The 15,891-nt window shown below is 60.1% G+C and overlaps 2 protein-coding genes and 1 long non-coding RNA gene across 15 annotated transcripts in view; 2 read left to right on the top strand and 1 right to left on the bottom strand.

Moving 5' to 3' along the window:
- AATK (apoptosis associated tyrosine kinase) overlaps positions 1-2,306 on the top strand; it is a 24,098-nt gene extending 21,792 nt beyond the window's left edge. For all 8 annotated transcript variants that reach the window (XM_055795181.1, XM_055795182.1, XM_055795183.1 and 5 more), the window contains 2 exons: positions 339-427; positions 1,762-2,306. The gene's annotated coding sequence lies outside the window, so the exon portion shown is untranslated. The remainder of the gene's footprint in view (positions 1-338; positions 428-1,761) is intronic.
- Positions 2,181-15,891, bottom strand: part of BAIAP2 (BAR/IMD domain containing adaptor protein 2) — a 47,669-nt gene continuing 33,958 nt past the window's right edge. Inside the window, exons 7-15 of one of the 6 annotated variants that reach the window (XM_055795196.1) lie at positions 14,873-15,025; positions 12,464-12,691; positions 11,613-11,814; positions 10,890-11,091; positions 10,719-10,787; positions 10,308-10,470; positions 9,933-10,031; positions 8,491-8,525; positions 2,181-3,480 (exon numbers count right to left, since the gene is read on the bottom strand). In XM_055795196.1, coding sequence (XP_055651171.1) covers positions 3,411-3,480; positions 8,491-8,525; positions 9,933-10,031; positions 10,308-10,470; positions 10,719-10,787; positions 10,890-11,091; positions 11,613-11,814; positions 12,464-12,691; positions 14,873-15,025 — 1,221 coding nt within the window. In that variant the 3' untranslated portion in view covers positions 2,181-3,410. The other 5 variants (XM_055795193.1, XM_055795190.1, XM_055795194.1 and 2 more) reach the window with 5 other exon arrangements.
- Positions 3,401-6,500, top strand: LOC129783797 (uncharacterized). The gene is made up of 2 exons (XR_008745677.1): positions 3,401-5,315; positions 5,475-6,500. It is a non-coding gene; the product is annotated as an uncharacterized LOC129783797 (long non-coding RNA).

Consider the following 15,891-nt stretch of genomic DNA (forward strand, 5'->3'; position numbering starts at 1 on the left):
GAGGAGGGCTGGTGGGGGGGTGGTCCCGGCTGCCACCCACATGGGGTGGACCCCCGGGACCCACCTATTTTTGTATTTAAAGAAAAAGGATAAAAAAAATCCAAACCCACCCTAAAAACAAAACTTGCTGTTGACTGAACCCACAGTGATGCGATTTTAAGTTAGTGCTGCCAAAGAGACATAACGAGGCGGGGAGGGTGGGGGGGGTGGGGGTGGGGGGGGGGAGGGGGTGGGCGCTTGCAGTTCTTTGTTCCATTTTTTTTGTTTGTTTGTTTTGTTTTGGGTTTGTTGGGGTTTTTTTTATTCATTTGAGGCTTAGGATAATTGTGCAATTCCAGCTTCCAGAAGGAAATGGAAGTAAAGCGGAGCTGAGCGAAACCTTGAAATCAGGGCTGGTTCCTTTGGGGTCTATAGACCAAACCCTGAGGTGAGAAATGCCCCCCCACCCCCACCCTCCGCCCCATCCCCTGCAGCCCCCCTGGCTCCCACCACCCCCCATGCACATGGGGTGAGGGCACACGTGCTCGTGCACGGACACATGTGTGCACGGACACACACACGCACCTACGTGGCATGGGGCAGGTGCTGGGGCTGGGGGGTTTCTGCTCCACACCAGGGCCCAGTGCCGTGGGACGAGCCTGTCCCTGGCTCAGCACATCTCCGGCACCACAGCGCTGCTCGGGGCCCAGCCTGGTGCTGGCAGCACCGCGCTTGCCCACCCTTTGCCCACCTTCATGGGCAGCCCAGCCTGGAGCAGGGTCCCCAGCTGGGGCCCCTCTTGGTGGGCAGAATGCTGCTGTAGGGGCCCAGGGGGCTGTGCCTCCCACCCCCACCGCCACCCCCACCCCACTCCCAGGGGACAGCCAGGGTCCAGGTGGGACCCCAGTTTCAGCCCCAAAATCCAGGGCAGCTGTGCCTGACCCATACCATCCTCACACCCCCACCCCCACCCCCTCCCCCCGCCAGTTGGCAAGCCACTGATGACAATTACTGTTTTATTTAAGTGATTTATTTAAGCTCTAACCTGGCTTGTAACTACCTGCTCCCCACAGCCCCACGCTGGCCGGTGACATGGGGTGCAGCACCCATTGCTGGTGCTGGGGTGCTGCTGGGCAGGAGTGGGATGCACCCAGGGGGGTGCCCTTCCCACAGCTCCCCCCTGCCCTGTGCCCGCCCCTCCCCCCCCCCCCCCCCCCCCCCCGCCACCCTGGCTGCATTACGGGGGGCTTGCTCTGCATTGTGGGGTGGGGGGAGAGTTTGCTCGACCCCCCTCTCCAGGCGCCCACCTTGCACCCAGGGCGGTGGGGTGCTTGTCCTGCCCCCTGCCCAGACCCCAGCAGCCCAGGTTTGGTCTATGGTGCCGCAGGTCCCTGCCTCTGGATGGCAGCATGAGGACAGAGCTGTGTCTTGGATATTTTTTTTAATAGAAAGGCTATTATTACATTGTCTATTTTATCAATACGGGTCATAACTGCTGTATTTTTTATCAGTGCTGATTTCCATACAGCTCCCAGCATGTGTGTCAAATATCATCGGGCCAATAATAAAGTTTTTAAAATATCTTCAGCCGTTTCCTGCGCAGATCATTGCCTGGCACGCAGGGATGCTGCGCATCAGCCCGGGGCTGCTTGGGATGGAGACCAGCGATGCTCCAGGGCCAGGCGGATGCCTCTGGCCAAGGAAAACACTGGGGGTGGGAAGGGGGTAGGGGGGGATTTTATTGCTCATAAATTACTTTTTCTCACAAAAAAATTATTTCAGGTTACATCTTGCAGGTGCCACCAAGCCAGGAGGTGCAGCGAAGCCCCGGGGGCTGGCTGGAGCCCAGGGGGTTTTGCCCGGGGGGTCCCGGGGGGGCTGGAAGAGGACAACGCTGGTCCAGTGACCAAGGGGACCCCCGGCCTGCCCCCTGCCCCACGCTGGACTGTGATCCCCCAGCTCTCTCCCACCCGCTGCCCTGCTCCCCAGCAGAGCCCTTCCCCTTGCCCCTGCCCCATCTGCTTCCCCCTTCCCCTTATCTGCTCCAGCCCCGGGAGAGGAAGAAGCTGCGCGTCAACCAGCGAACCCAGCCCTCGTGTGCAGCCAGAGCCCCGGCGGCCACAGGAGAAGCTGCTGTCCTGCAGCGGAGCTGCCAAAAAGCCATCGGAGGGGACACGGCAGCGATGAGCCACCACGTCTGACTGGGGAAGAGCCCCGGCTGCATGGAATCCCACAGGCAGCGACCCCCACGCCTGGGCTCTCTGGGCTCCGCAAAGCACCGGCCCGCAGTGCACTAGCCATTAAAAAGTGCAAAATGACAAATATAACGGAAAAGGCAAAAACCTCTGAGGGCATTGCCCCCCGCCCCGTGCTCCTGTGCTGCCTGGCACACCACCGCCCACCCGCAGGAGACACGGTTCCTGCCTGGAAACCCCCTTCTCCCTGGCTCTGGCAAGGGTGCGACCCCCGGCGCGCTGGCTCGGCTCGGAGCGAGCGGCAGCTGGGAGCTGCGGGAACTGCCCAGGAGCCAGCTTGCTCGTGGGCACACACCCCAGCAATAAGCTTAGCAAGTATATATATATATTTATCTACATCTATCTCTTTCTCATGCAGCCCTAGTAACAGAGGAAGAGCAAAGAGCCAAGCAAAGGTCTGGATGGGAGAGCCTGTCCGAGGGGAGCAGGGTGCCCCTTCTGCCGGGAACCCCACAGCCCCAGGCACCCCAAGGCACACTTAAACGGAGCCCTCACCTCCACAAGTATTTTTTTCCTAGCTTATATTTTACAGCAGTACCGTAACACCCTACCATATACAGAGACCTGGTGGTGCAGGGCCTCTGGGACCGGCACTGGCCCCATCCTGGCGGGGGCTGCAGTGCTGGCATCCCGCCGCCAGCATCCCACTGCTTCCCAGCCCGGGGTGGGCAGCCGGGGTCTTGCAGGAGCCTGGGAGCTGCCTACAGCTCCCACCGCCCCCTTGGCTTGCATGGGGGATCCCAGCTATCCCGCCCATCCCAGGGGTCCCTCCTGATCGGGCAGAGGGAGCAGGGGGACCGTCTCCCCGCTGCCATTGCCAGTCCACCCCACGCGAGCCCGAAGCACAGCTCACCCTGGGATTGAGGCCGTTCTCCCAGCTGTGGTGAGCTGCTGCCAAGCCTAGAAGCAACCCCGGCTGGGGGACACGCTGCCATGGCACCAGTTCTGCGCAGGCAAAGGACAGGCTACATGGCAGCGGTGGAACCCTCTGCCACCGAGACGAACAAGCTGTGTCTAGAGAAGCAAGAACTAGGGCACTAGGTTTAGCCTTTGGCTTTCAAAGCAGCAGGATTAAATAAACGCCGCCTAAAAATGAAGTCCTGGAAAGCCGGACATGCAGCGGTGAGGAGGTGGCAGCAAGTGCCGCGTGGCACGGCGGGCGCCAGCGCTCCTGGATCAGCTGATGAGCGGAGCCGAGCGGTCGTTCGTCACCGTTGGCTTCAGCTGGACGTTGGCAAAGGGGTTTCTGCAGAGAAAGAGGAAGACAGAGTTTAGCAGGAGGGATGGTGGCAGCAGGGGCCTGTGAGGACGGGGCACCGGCGCAGTGAGCGTCAACCTGCTGAGACCCCAAAAAGCTTTTGCTGCAGAGCCCAGGCGGCTCGGCTCGCTGCAGCAGCTGTGCGGGGTGTCCCTCGAGGGTCAGCCCAAGCCCCAGTGGGGCCGTCAGCCAGCCCAGGGCCACCAGCCCTGACCCCCCTCGGTCCAGCAGCATTTGGGAAGGGATTAAGCTGGAGATGCTCTGCCCTGCAGAGCCTTGGGCCAAGCTGGCCCCGCTTTTCTGCCTCTATCCCAGTTAAACCTATGGTGGATGTAAGAGATGAGCTGGCAAGGGCGCCGCATATGGGATGTTCTCCTCCATCGCTCTGCAGCAGGCCCAAAACTGGGGCTGCCAAGGGGGCTCAGGGCTCGAGAAGCTGCTCCAGCCCCCCCTGGCTGGGCTTAAGTGGGAGCCCCCTGACATCAGCACCGTGCCACTGTGGGAGCAGGTGGCTATGGCTCCCTGTCTGCCATGGGCTGCATGGGGACCCCCCAGCCAAGCTGTGCCAGCTGAGCAGCCTGTGAAGCAGCCAAATATCTGGGGCAGCAGAGCCCGGGAGCGCCAGGTGAGCCGGCTGCACTGGAGCTCGGCAGGGCCACGAGAGCCAGCACAGCCCAGCTCCCGGCAGCCCACCCCCCTGAGGGATTACCTACCTGGGGCATCCCCAGAGCCATTCCAGTGCCCCCAGCACCCACTGGCTATGGCAGCGTGCTCCGTGTTCAGCCCATGGCTGCACACAGCATCTGCAAATTGCACAGGTCCCACGGCTGGGACAAGGGCTGCTGTGTGGGGTGCTGTGACATGGGGAGCACTCTTACCTGCCCTGAGGAGGTCCCCTCTGTCCCCTCCTGGCAGGACGGGCAGGATTTAACTCCCAGAGGATGCAGGCAGCTATGGGGGTACCACTGACTGCCTGTGGTGCACAGTCACCCTGTGCTGTCTGCAGCCATCAGGTCCAAACCTGCACCAGGCACAGTGGCCAAGGGAGCCACCGAGCACCCCTGCAGCCCCCTGCCCCCCTGCAGCCCCTGCCTCTCCTGCCTGCAGGCAGACAGCCCTCCCCTACCTGGCTGGCCCCAGCCCTCCCTGGGGAGCTGTGCAAACCCTCTCCTTCCTGCAGCGGTGGCAATGGTGGTGTGCCTGCACCGGCGAGCCCTGCTCAGCCCCCAGCACTGCCACAGCTGGGTCCCACGGCTGACAGGTCTCCCCCATGGGGCACAGCCCTGCTGTCCCCAGAGACGGGCGCAGGCGAACCGTTAGCCACACAAACAGGACCGTGGGGTTAAGCCACATCAGGAGCAGCCGTGGTTACTGGCGACCTCCGCCTGGACCCAGGCAGCTTTGGGGACATCCCCAACCACCTCCTGTGGGGCACGGGACAAGGCCTGGTCCCCGCAGGCCCCCTGGAAGGGCGCTCACTGCCTCCCCCCGGTCATCCCTCGCCTCTCCACATGTGCTTTTGCTTTCCTCAGAAGATAAATGGCTTTTGCTTAAAAATAGGGTAATTAATTTCCCACCTAATTAATGCAGATTCTTAGATCACTTTCCCCCCCCCCAGGATGCCAAAATAGATTCTCAGGACTGGAGGGAGTGGAAAGGTTGCTTTGATGAGTCACCAGGGGTTATTATTTAACTATTTTTGTTCTGGCAGACAAGAGCCATTGGGATGGGAGCTCGCAGCATTGGCAGCCACAGGGAAAACAAGCTCACAAATCAAAGAGAAACAGGAAAGGGGCTCTCCTGGGCTCTGCAATGCCAGCGAGGTGGGTCTCAGCTCCTGGGAAAGCTCCTCCATCCCTGCCCTGGGGCCACAGCCGGGGTGGGGACCAGGAGGCTCCCAAGATGTGTCCCCAGGGCACTATACAAGCAAAAGAAGCTGCTCAAAAAACTTGACATTAGTGCGGATCTGCTCTGTCCCACAGGAGAGGGCTGGGTCCGGTGATGCAGCGCCTAGGCACTGGTGGGACAGCGGACACCTACAACCAAAGAAGCTGGTTATGGGGAGCAGGGGAAGCAGCAGGAGCAGGAGGAGCAGCTCAGCGTCCCCAGGGGAAGCGTGGCCCCAGCAGGCTGCCCGGCGTGGCAGCGGTGTGAGGAGCCGTGCAGATGCAGTGCGGTCAGACCCGGAGCTCCCGCCACCGGGATGGGGACAAGCGGTGACTGAGGGAGGGGACGCACTCGGCCGGGTGCAGGGGGGGAAGCAGAGCGGTGGCACCGTCCCCGTGCAGCCCCACGGCCTGCCCAGCACCAGCGCACCCAGGGCTCAGCCCCCCCCACCAGACCATCAACTTACTAACTACGGACAGGGGCACCTCAAAACCTGGCCACTTCAACATCGGGGCTGCAAGGGAAAGAGAAGGCAGGTTGGAGGACACCGGGATGCGCTCCGACCCCTTGACGGGAACAGAAGGTGTTGGTTAAGGAGACACGAGGTTTGGCTTTTGATGTGAGCACCCATCGGCTGCACTGCACACAGCACCTCCGGGCAGAGGAAGCAGGAAGAAAAAGAAGAAAAAGGAGGAAAAGTCATGTTTATCGAGTCACTGGTGCTGCCCGCCGGCTCCCTGCAAGGAGGGGAAGGAAGGGCACGGCCACAGCCGGGGCGCCGGGAGCCACCTGCAGAGGGGAGAGGCCAGGCACGGCAGGGGCTACGGAAGGGAGGCGGGGGGCTTCCTTCCCCCTGCCCCAGCCATCGCAGCTTTCCCACCACCGCCAGGATGGGAAAGCGCAGCCGTGGCATGCGGCAGCATCCCCTCCAGCCACACACACAGGAGGGACCCGGCCCTTAAACAGTTTTAGCTGCTCCCGCTCAGCAAAGCTGTTTAAAGCCTTCAGGGGCTGAGCACAGGCAGGCAGCACCCAGCATCTCCGACAGCCACCAAATGCCAAGGGGATGGAGAACAGACAAAAAAAAAAAAAAAAAAAAAAAGGAAAAAACCCCCAACAAACATGGCAACGTGCAATGGGCAATGCAGGCAGTGATGGGCAGCACACAGGCACGGCAGCTGAAAAAGACACCGAGGCCCAGCTCAATGCAATAAATAAAACTTTTATTCAAACAATAACTCAGTACAGGGCACATTTCTCTCTGGCTTTTAAAAAAGTTTTTTCAGCACTTCACAATCTCCATACAGGCTTTGCTAGGCTGGGATTCCCCCCCCCCCCCCGCCCCCTACGTTCAGTCATTCAGCAGGAAATATTCTGGGTTAAAAATCTTTAGCAAAATTAGGACATTAATGCAGGAGGGTCTAGTCACAATATGCCCACAGGCAAGTATATAAAACAAAAACTTGTCTCTGTGTGTGTGTCTGTATTGCCAGCAATGTCCCAGTAAACAGGCAATGTAGGAGGTTTTAAAAATCACATCAGAAAAAGAAAGCGTGTACAGCTTTGCAGTGAAGACAGCCACGGGCACTGGAAGGGCAACGGCCAGCCTCGGCTGGGGGAGCGGGACCCCAAGTGCCGAGGCAAGAGCCCCCTGGGTGCTGCCGAGCCCCCTGGCACAGCACGGGGGCTGCCTTGCTCAAGCCCAGTGTAGGGATGCGAGCGCGCCCGTGGACGGCTCAGCGCCAGCCCCCAGTGCTAAACGTGAGGTAACAATACTTGCTACAAAAAATATATATATATTTATAAAACAACCAGGAGTGACCCTTCCAGGGGGGGATGCCAGCTGCACCCCACAGCTGGCAGGACCCCAGGTGAGAAGCAGCCCTTTCCCCAGGGCAGGAGCCCTGCCCTATCTGCTTCTCCCAAAGCCACTGCGGCAGGCAGTGGGATGGAAGCGGATGAGGCCAAGGGGGACACATGGGGCTGCTGCCAAGCCCCCCCCCCCCCCCCCCCCCCCGGGAACAGCATCTGGGCACGGGCATCCCAGATGCTCAGTAACAGTACGGACACCAGAGGCCATGCATATTTTTTTTTTTGTTCCAGTCTGGGAGGTTTTGTCCAGGCTGGCACGCAGGGGCTGGCATGCAGCCCCAGAGGAGGGATAGTGCATCGCTAACATTCACACGGGAGTACAAAAACCGGGTCCCACTACAATGTAAACTGCATCCAGGCTGCTTCAAAGTGAGCACAGACCGATCGGCAGTTTCTGCTCTGAAAAGGCTTCAGAAACAAGGGCACTGTGAACACCAGGGAGGGGTGGAGAAGCACCATGGTTTCCTTGAAGATCACAAGAGTTTAAAATCCAAAAGTAGAGAAACAAGGGGGAAAAGGAAAAAAAAAAGAAAAAAGAGGGAAAGAAGCAGAAAGCTCTTCCAAGCAGCAAGGGCTGCCGCTAGCCAAGGTGTCCTCACACCGTTGATACCAAACTGCTGCTGCCGCTGTGGAACAAAGCACAGGAGACTGCCAGGGGGGCCGGGAGTGCCGGCGCACGCCACGAGGTAGCACTGTGCCCGGGAGCCCAGCTCCCAGCACGACACCACGGGGACTGGCACCAACACCCTGGCGGGCTTGACCCCTGCCCATCACTGCTGGGCTCGCAGCCCATGCCTGTGGGCTCAGGTTGTCCCCAAGAGCGAGACCTGGTGGCTCCAAGGCAGAGGGAATGGGGACAGAGGAGCCGCTGGGTGGGAGAAGGTGTCGGGAAAGACCCCGGGAGCACGCACTCTTGGGGGCATCGCTATCTGGGCACAAGCCCAGAGGAAGTTGGGGAGATGCAACTCTGGAGGAGCACAAGCCTTGGCGGGGTGCAAGGTTGGGGACACAGGGGCTGGCCCCTGGGACCTGCCCTCCTCCCCGGGGAGACTCTGGGTCCCTCCACACTCGCAGACAAAACCTGCATCGCATCCTCTACCACATAGCCCCATCCCAGCCACTGCCTGCCCCCAGGGAGCCCATGCAGGGACCCCCGTGGGGACACAGCACCACAGCTTCACGCAGAGCCAACACCAACAGTTCAGTTCCAGGTAACACAACAGGAAGGTGAAGTCTTACCTGCTGACGGACCTTGTCCCGTAGTCATCGAGACCCTGTGGAGAGGAGGGGAGGAAGCGCAGTGAGGGGTGGGGAACGTGGGCTCAGGTGCCACTGGGGGGGTCACACAAACAGACCAAAGTGCATTGGGAGCCAGGGATACCAGGGCCGAGGGGCCAATGCATTTGGAGAGGAAAGGGAGACACAGAGATGATTTGAATGGGATACAGACAGCGGGTAGTAAAGCTGCTCCGCTCTTGCAGAGCGGGACTTTTATCTGGCAAGACAAGGGACAGCAAAAGCTCAGAGAGCCCCAGTGCGCCCTGCCCAGCCCTGCCATGGCGCACAGCTCCAGTGCCTTCAAGATGCAAGACACTCGAAAAAGAACTGGATAAGTCTGAGAGACACTAGTGAGATGTTCTGTGGAGGGAGGTGTTTGTCTGTATTAAATCCCACCAGAAACCCACAGGGTTTTGGACCATTTTCTCTTTCAGTTGGTACCAAACAGCCTTTGCAGCGGGGAAGGACCACACTGGCCTGAGGAGCAGATGGGGACCGGGCTCAGAGGATGTGCCCTGGGGTATGACTGCGGAGCAGCTCTGCTCTCCCTGACAAGCATGGCACTGCTCCAGGAGGAAGCAAGAGCCACTGGTCTCCGAGCTGGCACACGCACCAGGGATCAGAGACCTGTGTTCCCACCGTCCTGGGAACGCTCCCAATCACAAAACCTCAAAATCAGCAGCAAACCCAGCAAATGGCAAGAAGTGGAGCTGCACTTCTGTCCCATCCCCTGCAGAGAGGGCCACATCCTGGCTGGAGCTGCCACCGCTCCAGAGCGCCCTGCCAAAGGGTTGGGTGCTGCATGGCCACCTCTCCCCACCTGCTGGCACATGCTGAGCACTCTGGGGAAGCCAGCATGGCTCATTCCACCATCTCATCTGGTGGGGAAGCCCCACTCTGCCGATGGCTCCTGGGTTAAGCTGACCTCATCCACATGTGCATCCTCCCCAGGTCGTTACCTGAGGAGCCCTGAGCTTGTTTTGGACAGCCACCAACACCCTGGCTGGGTCTGCCCCAGCCTCGTACACTCATCCCAGTGCCCCCACAGGACCATCACCAGCTTGAATTGGCATGTGCCAGAGAAAACGCTTCCAGCTGCCTGTGAACAGCCTGTTTCTGGTGGGAGGCTCCCATGGAGTCGGCAAGTGTTGTCCTTTGGGGGTTTACGGTGCTGTTTTGTGCCTTTCACTTGCTGCACCTTGCCTGTTCTACCTAGGTGAGCCAAACCGGCTGGTCCTCCCCATCTACTGCTCCTGCTCTCTCCCTGCATCCCCTTGTCCCTTTTCCCTAGGAGAGATGCTCAGCAGGAGTCAAGGCCCCAGGCAAGGCACATGTGTCACCAGGCAAAAAACAGCCAACTGCCCGTAAATCCCAAGGGAAACATTGCGTGTGTTTGGACTTACAGCTGTCGACCTAGTGTAAGGTTTGTAGTGAGCCGAGGGTGGTTGGCAGAGGCCACTGGAATAGTCTTTAATTGCACACCCATAGGGCATTAGGTAGTCCTACAAACAACGAACACAGGTTGGAGAGCAGCCCTCCTGCACCCACATGCCACCTACACCACGCCAGGACGGAGAACGCGCTTTAACAAATTTCATCCTTCTGCTTTAAACCCACAGGCAGGACGGAGAAGCTGCAGACACCCGGGCCACCATGCACCGGGCTGCAGCAGGGATTAACACCCAGGGATTTGTTCAAGCATCTCCTGTTTTTATAAGAGGTTCCCCCCCACCCCCTCCCCCCAGAGTGGGAGAAGCCCCCAGGGCCCGCGGGCTCACCTGGGAGAAGGCAGGCACAGCCACGCTGTACGGCCTCTGCTTGAAGGTGTTGACGCCCTGTGCCGGGAAGGCTTGGGAGGCCATGCCGTAGTCGGGCGGCGGGATGGCGATGTCGTCCTTGTCCAGCAAGTTGCCGGTGCTGCTGCTCTTCCCTTGCTGCAGGCTGGGGGGGAGGGGGAGCCCAAGGCAGAGGCATCAGCACAAGCCCACCCCAGGCTGAGACCCCATGTGGCCAGTCCACCCGTGGCGGGGGACCCCACAGCCAAAGCCCCCCGCCCCAAACCAGCTACCACCCGTCTGCACTGGGAGTTATTCCTAACGACACTGCTGTGGGGAAGCGGGGTACTCCCGTGCTGAGCCCACACGCCTGCCCTAAGAGGGGCGCAGGCACCCACCCACCGATGCTCCTACCTCGCGTGGACGCGCTCGCTGCCATCATTGTCGAGGACCCGCGTGTAGGAGAAAGGAAACCAGCCCCTCCTGAAAGGCAAAGGCAGGGGATGGAGCCGGACCCACGCGGTTCGGAGGATCCAGAGGCTGCACCCAGGTGCAGCGGTTCACGAGGACAGCCACCGCACTCACAGTTTTGTTTTCTCGCTCTCCCCGTAATGCCAGCCGTCCCTGGCCTCTGGCACCAGCAGCGTGATGAGGTCACCCTCCTTGAAGCTCAGGAGGGTGCTGTTATCTCCGGCAGCATGAGAGAAAATGGCCTGCACCCTTGTCCTGCCATTCCTCTCGAGCCCTGCGGCCATGGAGCTGGAGCGCGGCAGTGTCTTGTTTTCAGCTGGTGGGAGACAGAGACCACTGAGTGCCTCGAGTACCGGACACCGTGGCCATGCCCAGCCTGGCACAGCCAGGGATGGGGCAGCCCTGCCAGGAGAGGTCCCTAACCCTGCTCATTTCACCACAGGTGCCAATACAGCCTTCAGTGTGACTCACACCTTCCTTCCCCCTTCAGCAGGATCAGACCACTGCTCTGGGCATCGCCCACCAGCTGTGGCAAAGGGAGCAGCCTCCCTGTGTGCCGAGATTCCTCAGGATTCTTCCTCCTGGAAATCCTGTCTGTGGGCTGAAAGCCCACCCAGCCAAGAACCCACGGCAGAGCCCAGCTCCGCTCATTTACTACCCCCCAGGTCCAGAGGCACAAACAGCACCTGACACTAGAAGGATGCTCCCAGTCACTGCGCGGCCACCACCAGCATCCCTGGGGACCCTGCGCACTGCGCCCGGCCCCACCAAGCTCCCTGCCAGCGCTGGCCAGCCCCGCGGCACCCCACAGCCCCGGCGTGGAAGGTGGAGCCTCACCTGATGTGTAGCTGTTTTTTGGTGGCACGTTTTTGCGAACTGGGAGTGTATTGGAATAAGAGTCACTCAGCTGCTTCTGAGGCTGGGGAGGAGATAAAGATTTGGGCTGTGCTGGCTTCATCTCAGACCACTGGTTGTACCCGTCACTGTCTGGGCCTGAGACTCCGTTCATCACCGGCATGGCCTCCTGTGCCGACATGCGCTACGGAGAGAGGAGAGGAGGGGGGGAGATGGGGAACATCTTCATTAGGGCATTGCACCACTGCTCCCACAGTGGGACCAGCTCCTGGGAAGGGGGTTCACAGCAGACTGGAGCTTCAGCCTGGTCAGTTCCCCACCTAGGTGAGCAGGGGGGTCACCCTCTGCAGTATTTTACTGCTCCAAGCTGCCTTGCACCTGAAATCCCTCCTGAGCTCCACTGCTCAGCTTGTGCCCCCACCACACATCCGGGGGGAGACCCTTTTCTGAAGGGCCTTTCATCCCATGGGTCACTCCAACCACTTTCTCCCACTGTTACTGGGGTACTTTGGTTCAGCCTCACAGCTCTGGGACCAGTCCGGCCAGATGGGTCCAGCTTGTGGGGTCCCCAAAGACCCCCGGCAGCTCCTGCAGCCTGCACCCCTCCACAGCTCAGCAACTGAAGCTAGATGGGACAAGGACAGGCTGCCCATCCCCATGCCAGGCTGCTTCCCACATCCCAGGGCAGTGCGTGCACGGAGCTGCCCACCTCTGTGCATCAACAACAATCCAATAAAAGGCAACTTGCTGAGGACAACGGTGACACTGGCCTGGGCTCATCCCTCCAGCTTTGCTCAGAAGGGCAGGACAGCTTCCACCACGGAGATACTTACTCCTACAAAAGGTGCCAGCTCCGGGGGAACAGGGAGAGGTTTGGCACCAGGGATGGGGTCAGAGATGATGAGGTTGGATTTGGATGTAGACAGAGGACTGGGCATAATGGTGCCATTGCTGCTGGCAGCCATCTGCTGCATCAGCTGTATAGCACGGTCCGGGATCTTGTTGGGATCCGAGCAGGACTGCTGCCACAGTGGCAGCTTCTGCGTCAGCATCTCCTTCCCCTGCAACAGAGAAGAGAGGCATAAGGGCACGGGGTGTGGAGCAGGGCACCGAGCTCTGCATCCCTCCCTGGGCAGCACTGTGCAGATCCGGAGCTGGCCTGATTCTGGCCACAAGACTGATCAGCTCCTCCATGCATGGCACAGACAAGACAAAACACAGGGACTTAGCATTTCCAGCCTCTGACGGCAGCTGAGCCAGGAAGGTGTCATGAAAAATGGAAAGGAGGAAAGGAAAAGGTAATTAATCTCCCCTGCTTATTCCAAGACATCCTGCACAGGGCAGCTCCAGGAGCAGAGGGGCTGCGGGAAACTGGGCAGGGTGCTGGGCTCCTCATGGAACAGCACCACTCAACTGAGCAGAGCAACAAAGCCTGACCAAAGGCTGGGCAGCGCACAGCCCGCACCGTGCTGTTGCCCAGGTCCTGAGGGATAAGCTTCTTGTTCAGGGCTCCTCAGCTCCAAGACCCTGCAGCCCCAGCACCCTGCAGCTAATCCCCACCGTCCCCTGCCTGTGGGCAGCACTGGCAGCCACCCACCACCACGCTCTGAGCCAAGGGGAAAAAATAATAAAAATAGAGCTAAGTTTGCCCTTATTCAGCTATATACCCATGATGCACAAGCATGCATCCCATAGTGTGACACCGGGGGAATGTCCCAAGCTGGGTCACTCCCCAGCTAAGGGCCAGGCAGACCCTCAGGCTCCTGACTCAGCACCTCTCGCCCCACAGCAGAGGGTGACCTGCGTGGCTTCGCAGCTGATCTCACCTGGAGACAACTTGGTCCCTGTGTATTAAAAAAAACCCTCTAAAGCCAATTTCAAAGTCCCAGAACATTTCCCTGGTATCGGCCACCGGCTCCAGACGCGGCACAGCCTCACCACCCAGACTATGGCTGCTGCCAGCATCCTCTGGGAGCTGCTGGCAGCAGCGGAATGGCATTTTTAGCCGGCAAGGCCCACACCGGCTGCCAGGCTGCTGCAGGGCCAGGCACCCACGTAGCACATATGCCCATCAAGCTCTGGACGAGCCACCTGCAAAGTCCCTCTTGCAACAATCACCCTCCATTTGCTGCTGCTGCAACAAGTTTTTGGTTTCACCACGCCAGAACAATGCTGCAGGCACAGGCACCCTTACGCCGGCTGCCCCTCACCATTCCTGGGGAGGATTTTTTTCCCTCCCCCCTCCTGCACTACAGGAGGGGTTTGCATATGCCAAGCATAGATCCAGCCTGTAGCGCAGCGCGAGGACAGCACTGACTAATCCAAACTCCTTCTCCTGCTCCTCAGTGCCAAGCGCAGTGGTGACAGATGGGTGCTGTGAGCGATGGAGGGTGGCGGTGGGGAACAACCAGAACAGAAGCACAAGGCTGCGGGAGCAGCACTGGTGTTCCCAGCTCTCATCCGGATGGATTCTGCTCTGGACTAGCACAGGGGGCTGCCACTCCCCAGGCTGGTGGGCAGAAGCTCCAGCCCAGGAGACGTGGGATGCCTGGGAATGGGCAAGAGGGGGTTTGGAGCAGCATTTAGTATCTGGTTTAATCCCCGCCTTTGCTAAGGCCAGGGCTGGAGTGAGCCTTGCCAGGTGGGCATCGCCGCCCCCACTCCAAGTGGGAACATCGCCGCTTTGTATTTCTTCTGCTTTTGCAAGTCACTGACACGCAAGGAACCTGAGGAGCCTCTGCTAGGGCAGAGCCCTCAGACCTCTGTGACCATGATGCACAGGAGAGCTGAACCCCAGCCACCCACCACAAGCTCTCCTGTGCGGGTGAAGCTGCATGGCAGAGGGGCTGGCATCGCCTGGCTGAGCCTGATGGCGGCATACACTGCCAGCTCTGCCATCAGCACCGCCGCGCTGGCACTCTGGCAAACCACAGTCGGTCCAGTCTACCTCGTGCAGCCAGAAGCTGCTTTGAAACGCAGAGCGGCACCCATGGGAGACGTTTCCCTGCGTCAGAAGGGCAGCACCACCCCAGGACAGCCCTGCCTCTCCCAGGGCACCTTGCCTGTGGGTCACCCACTGATGCATCCTGCCGCCCGTGCCACCGGGGCCACACCAGCTGCAGCTTGCAGGTTATCAGCTTCCTCGGTAGGCAGCGGCTCGTGACAGCAGCACCCACCCGGTGATGGGGCAGCCAGGACCTGCAGTGGGCCGCAGGAACACAGCAGCAGTGGGGCTGACTCACCTTGGCATGGTAAGTGATCGCACTCTTTGCTACTGCACACTGCTTCTCTACCAGGAAGCAGAACCGTCTCCTCTCTTCTGTAAGAGCTGTCTTATAGCCGTCAGAGACGTAGTTTTCCAGCTCACCTTGCTTGTTGCTGATGGCTTCAATGTACTAGAACAGAAAGAAGAGCAAAGAGATGGCTGCCTTCCCGGCTTCGGCCACTGAGCGCCTGCCCCTCCGTGGGGCTGACAGAGGGGCCAGCAGGCAGGGTGCCCCCCCCCAGCACCAGACATGCACACATGTGCCTGCGTGGCCCCTCCAACCCACCCTTACTCATCGGAGCTCCCCACGCAGAGGCGCTGACTCAGCGCGTGGGCTGGCAGCCGCGGGCGGCGGGACGAGTTGTACCGCGTGCAGCCGCCCTCTCACCAAACAGGGGCCCGAGCCGTGCCGAGGCACTCATACCACCAGCGGATGCCGAGGAGGTTGCCTTGATCGCCAGGGGCTGGCAGCAGCCCCTGTAACCCCCTGCTCATCCCTGCCAGGCACCGCAGTGCACAAACCACCATGGAACCCAGTCCGGGCTGAATGCCTCTAGCATCCCCTCTGCTGCTGGTGCCTCCGCTGCATCTCTGCCTGCATGGACGCTGGGGAGCTGGGGGCCGCAGTGGGACAGCACGTGAACCCCTCCACCACACACAACCATCAGCAACACTAGAACTACCAGCAGTTTGCATTTGCTGGTCAGCCACAGCGTAAGTGGTGCAGGGAACATGGGGACAGTGCCAGGGCAGTGCTGCACGCTGGCACAGCACCTCCCTGCCCAGCTGCAAGGGGATTGCCAGGATGGCCAGTCCTTGATGCTGCACCCCAGGGCTGTGCAGACACCGGGGTCCCCATCAGCACGGGGCAGAGATGCTGCAGACACAGCAGCGGGATGCTCCTTTGCTGGCACAGGCTCCTGCTCTGCCTACATGACTTCTGCCAGTGTGGCTGCGCCACATGGGGCTTTGCCAGCACCGTACGGGGCATGGAAG

The sequence above is a fragment of the Falco peregrinus genome, chromosome 2, assembly GCF_023634155.1.
Source record: "Falco peregrinus isolate bFalPer1 chromosome 2, bFalPer1.pri, whole genome shotgun sequence".
Taxonomy (NCBI): Eukaryota; Metazoa; Chordata; class Aves; order Falconiformes; family Falconidae; genus Falco; species Falco peregrinus.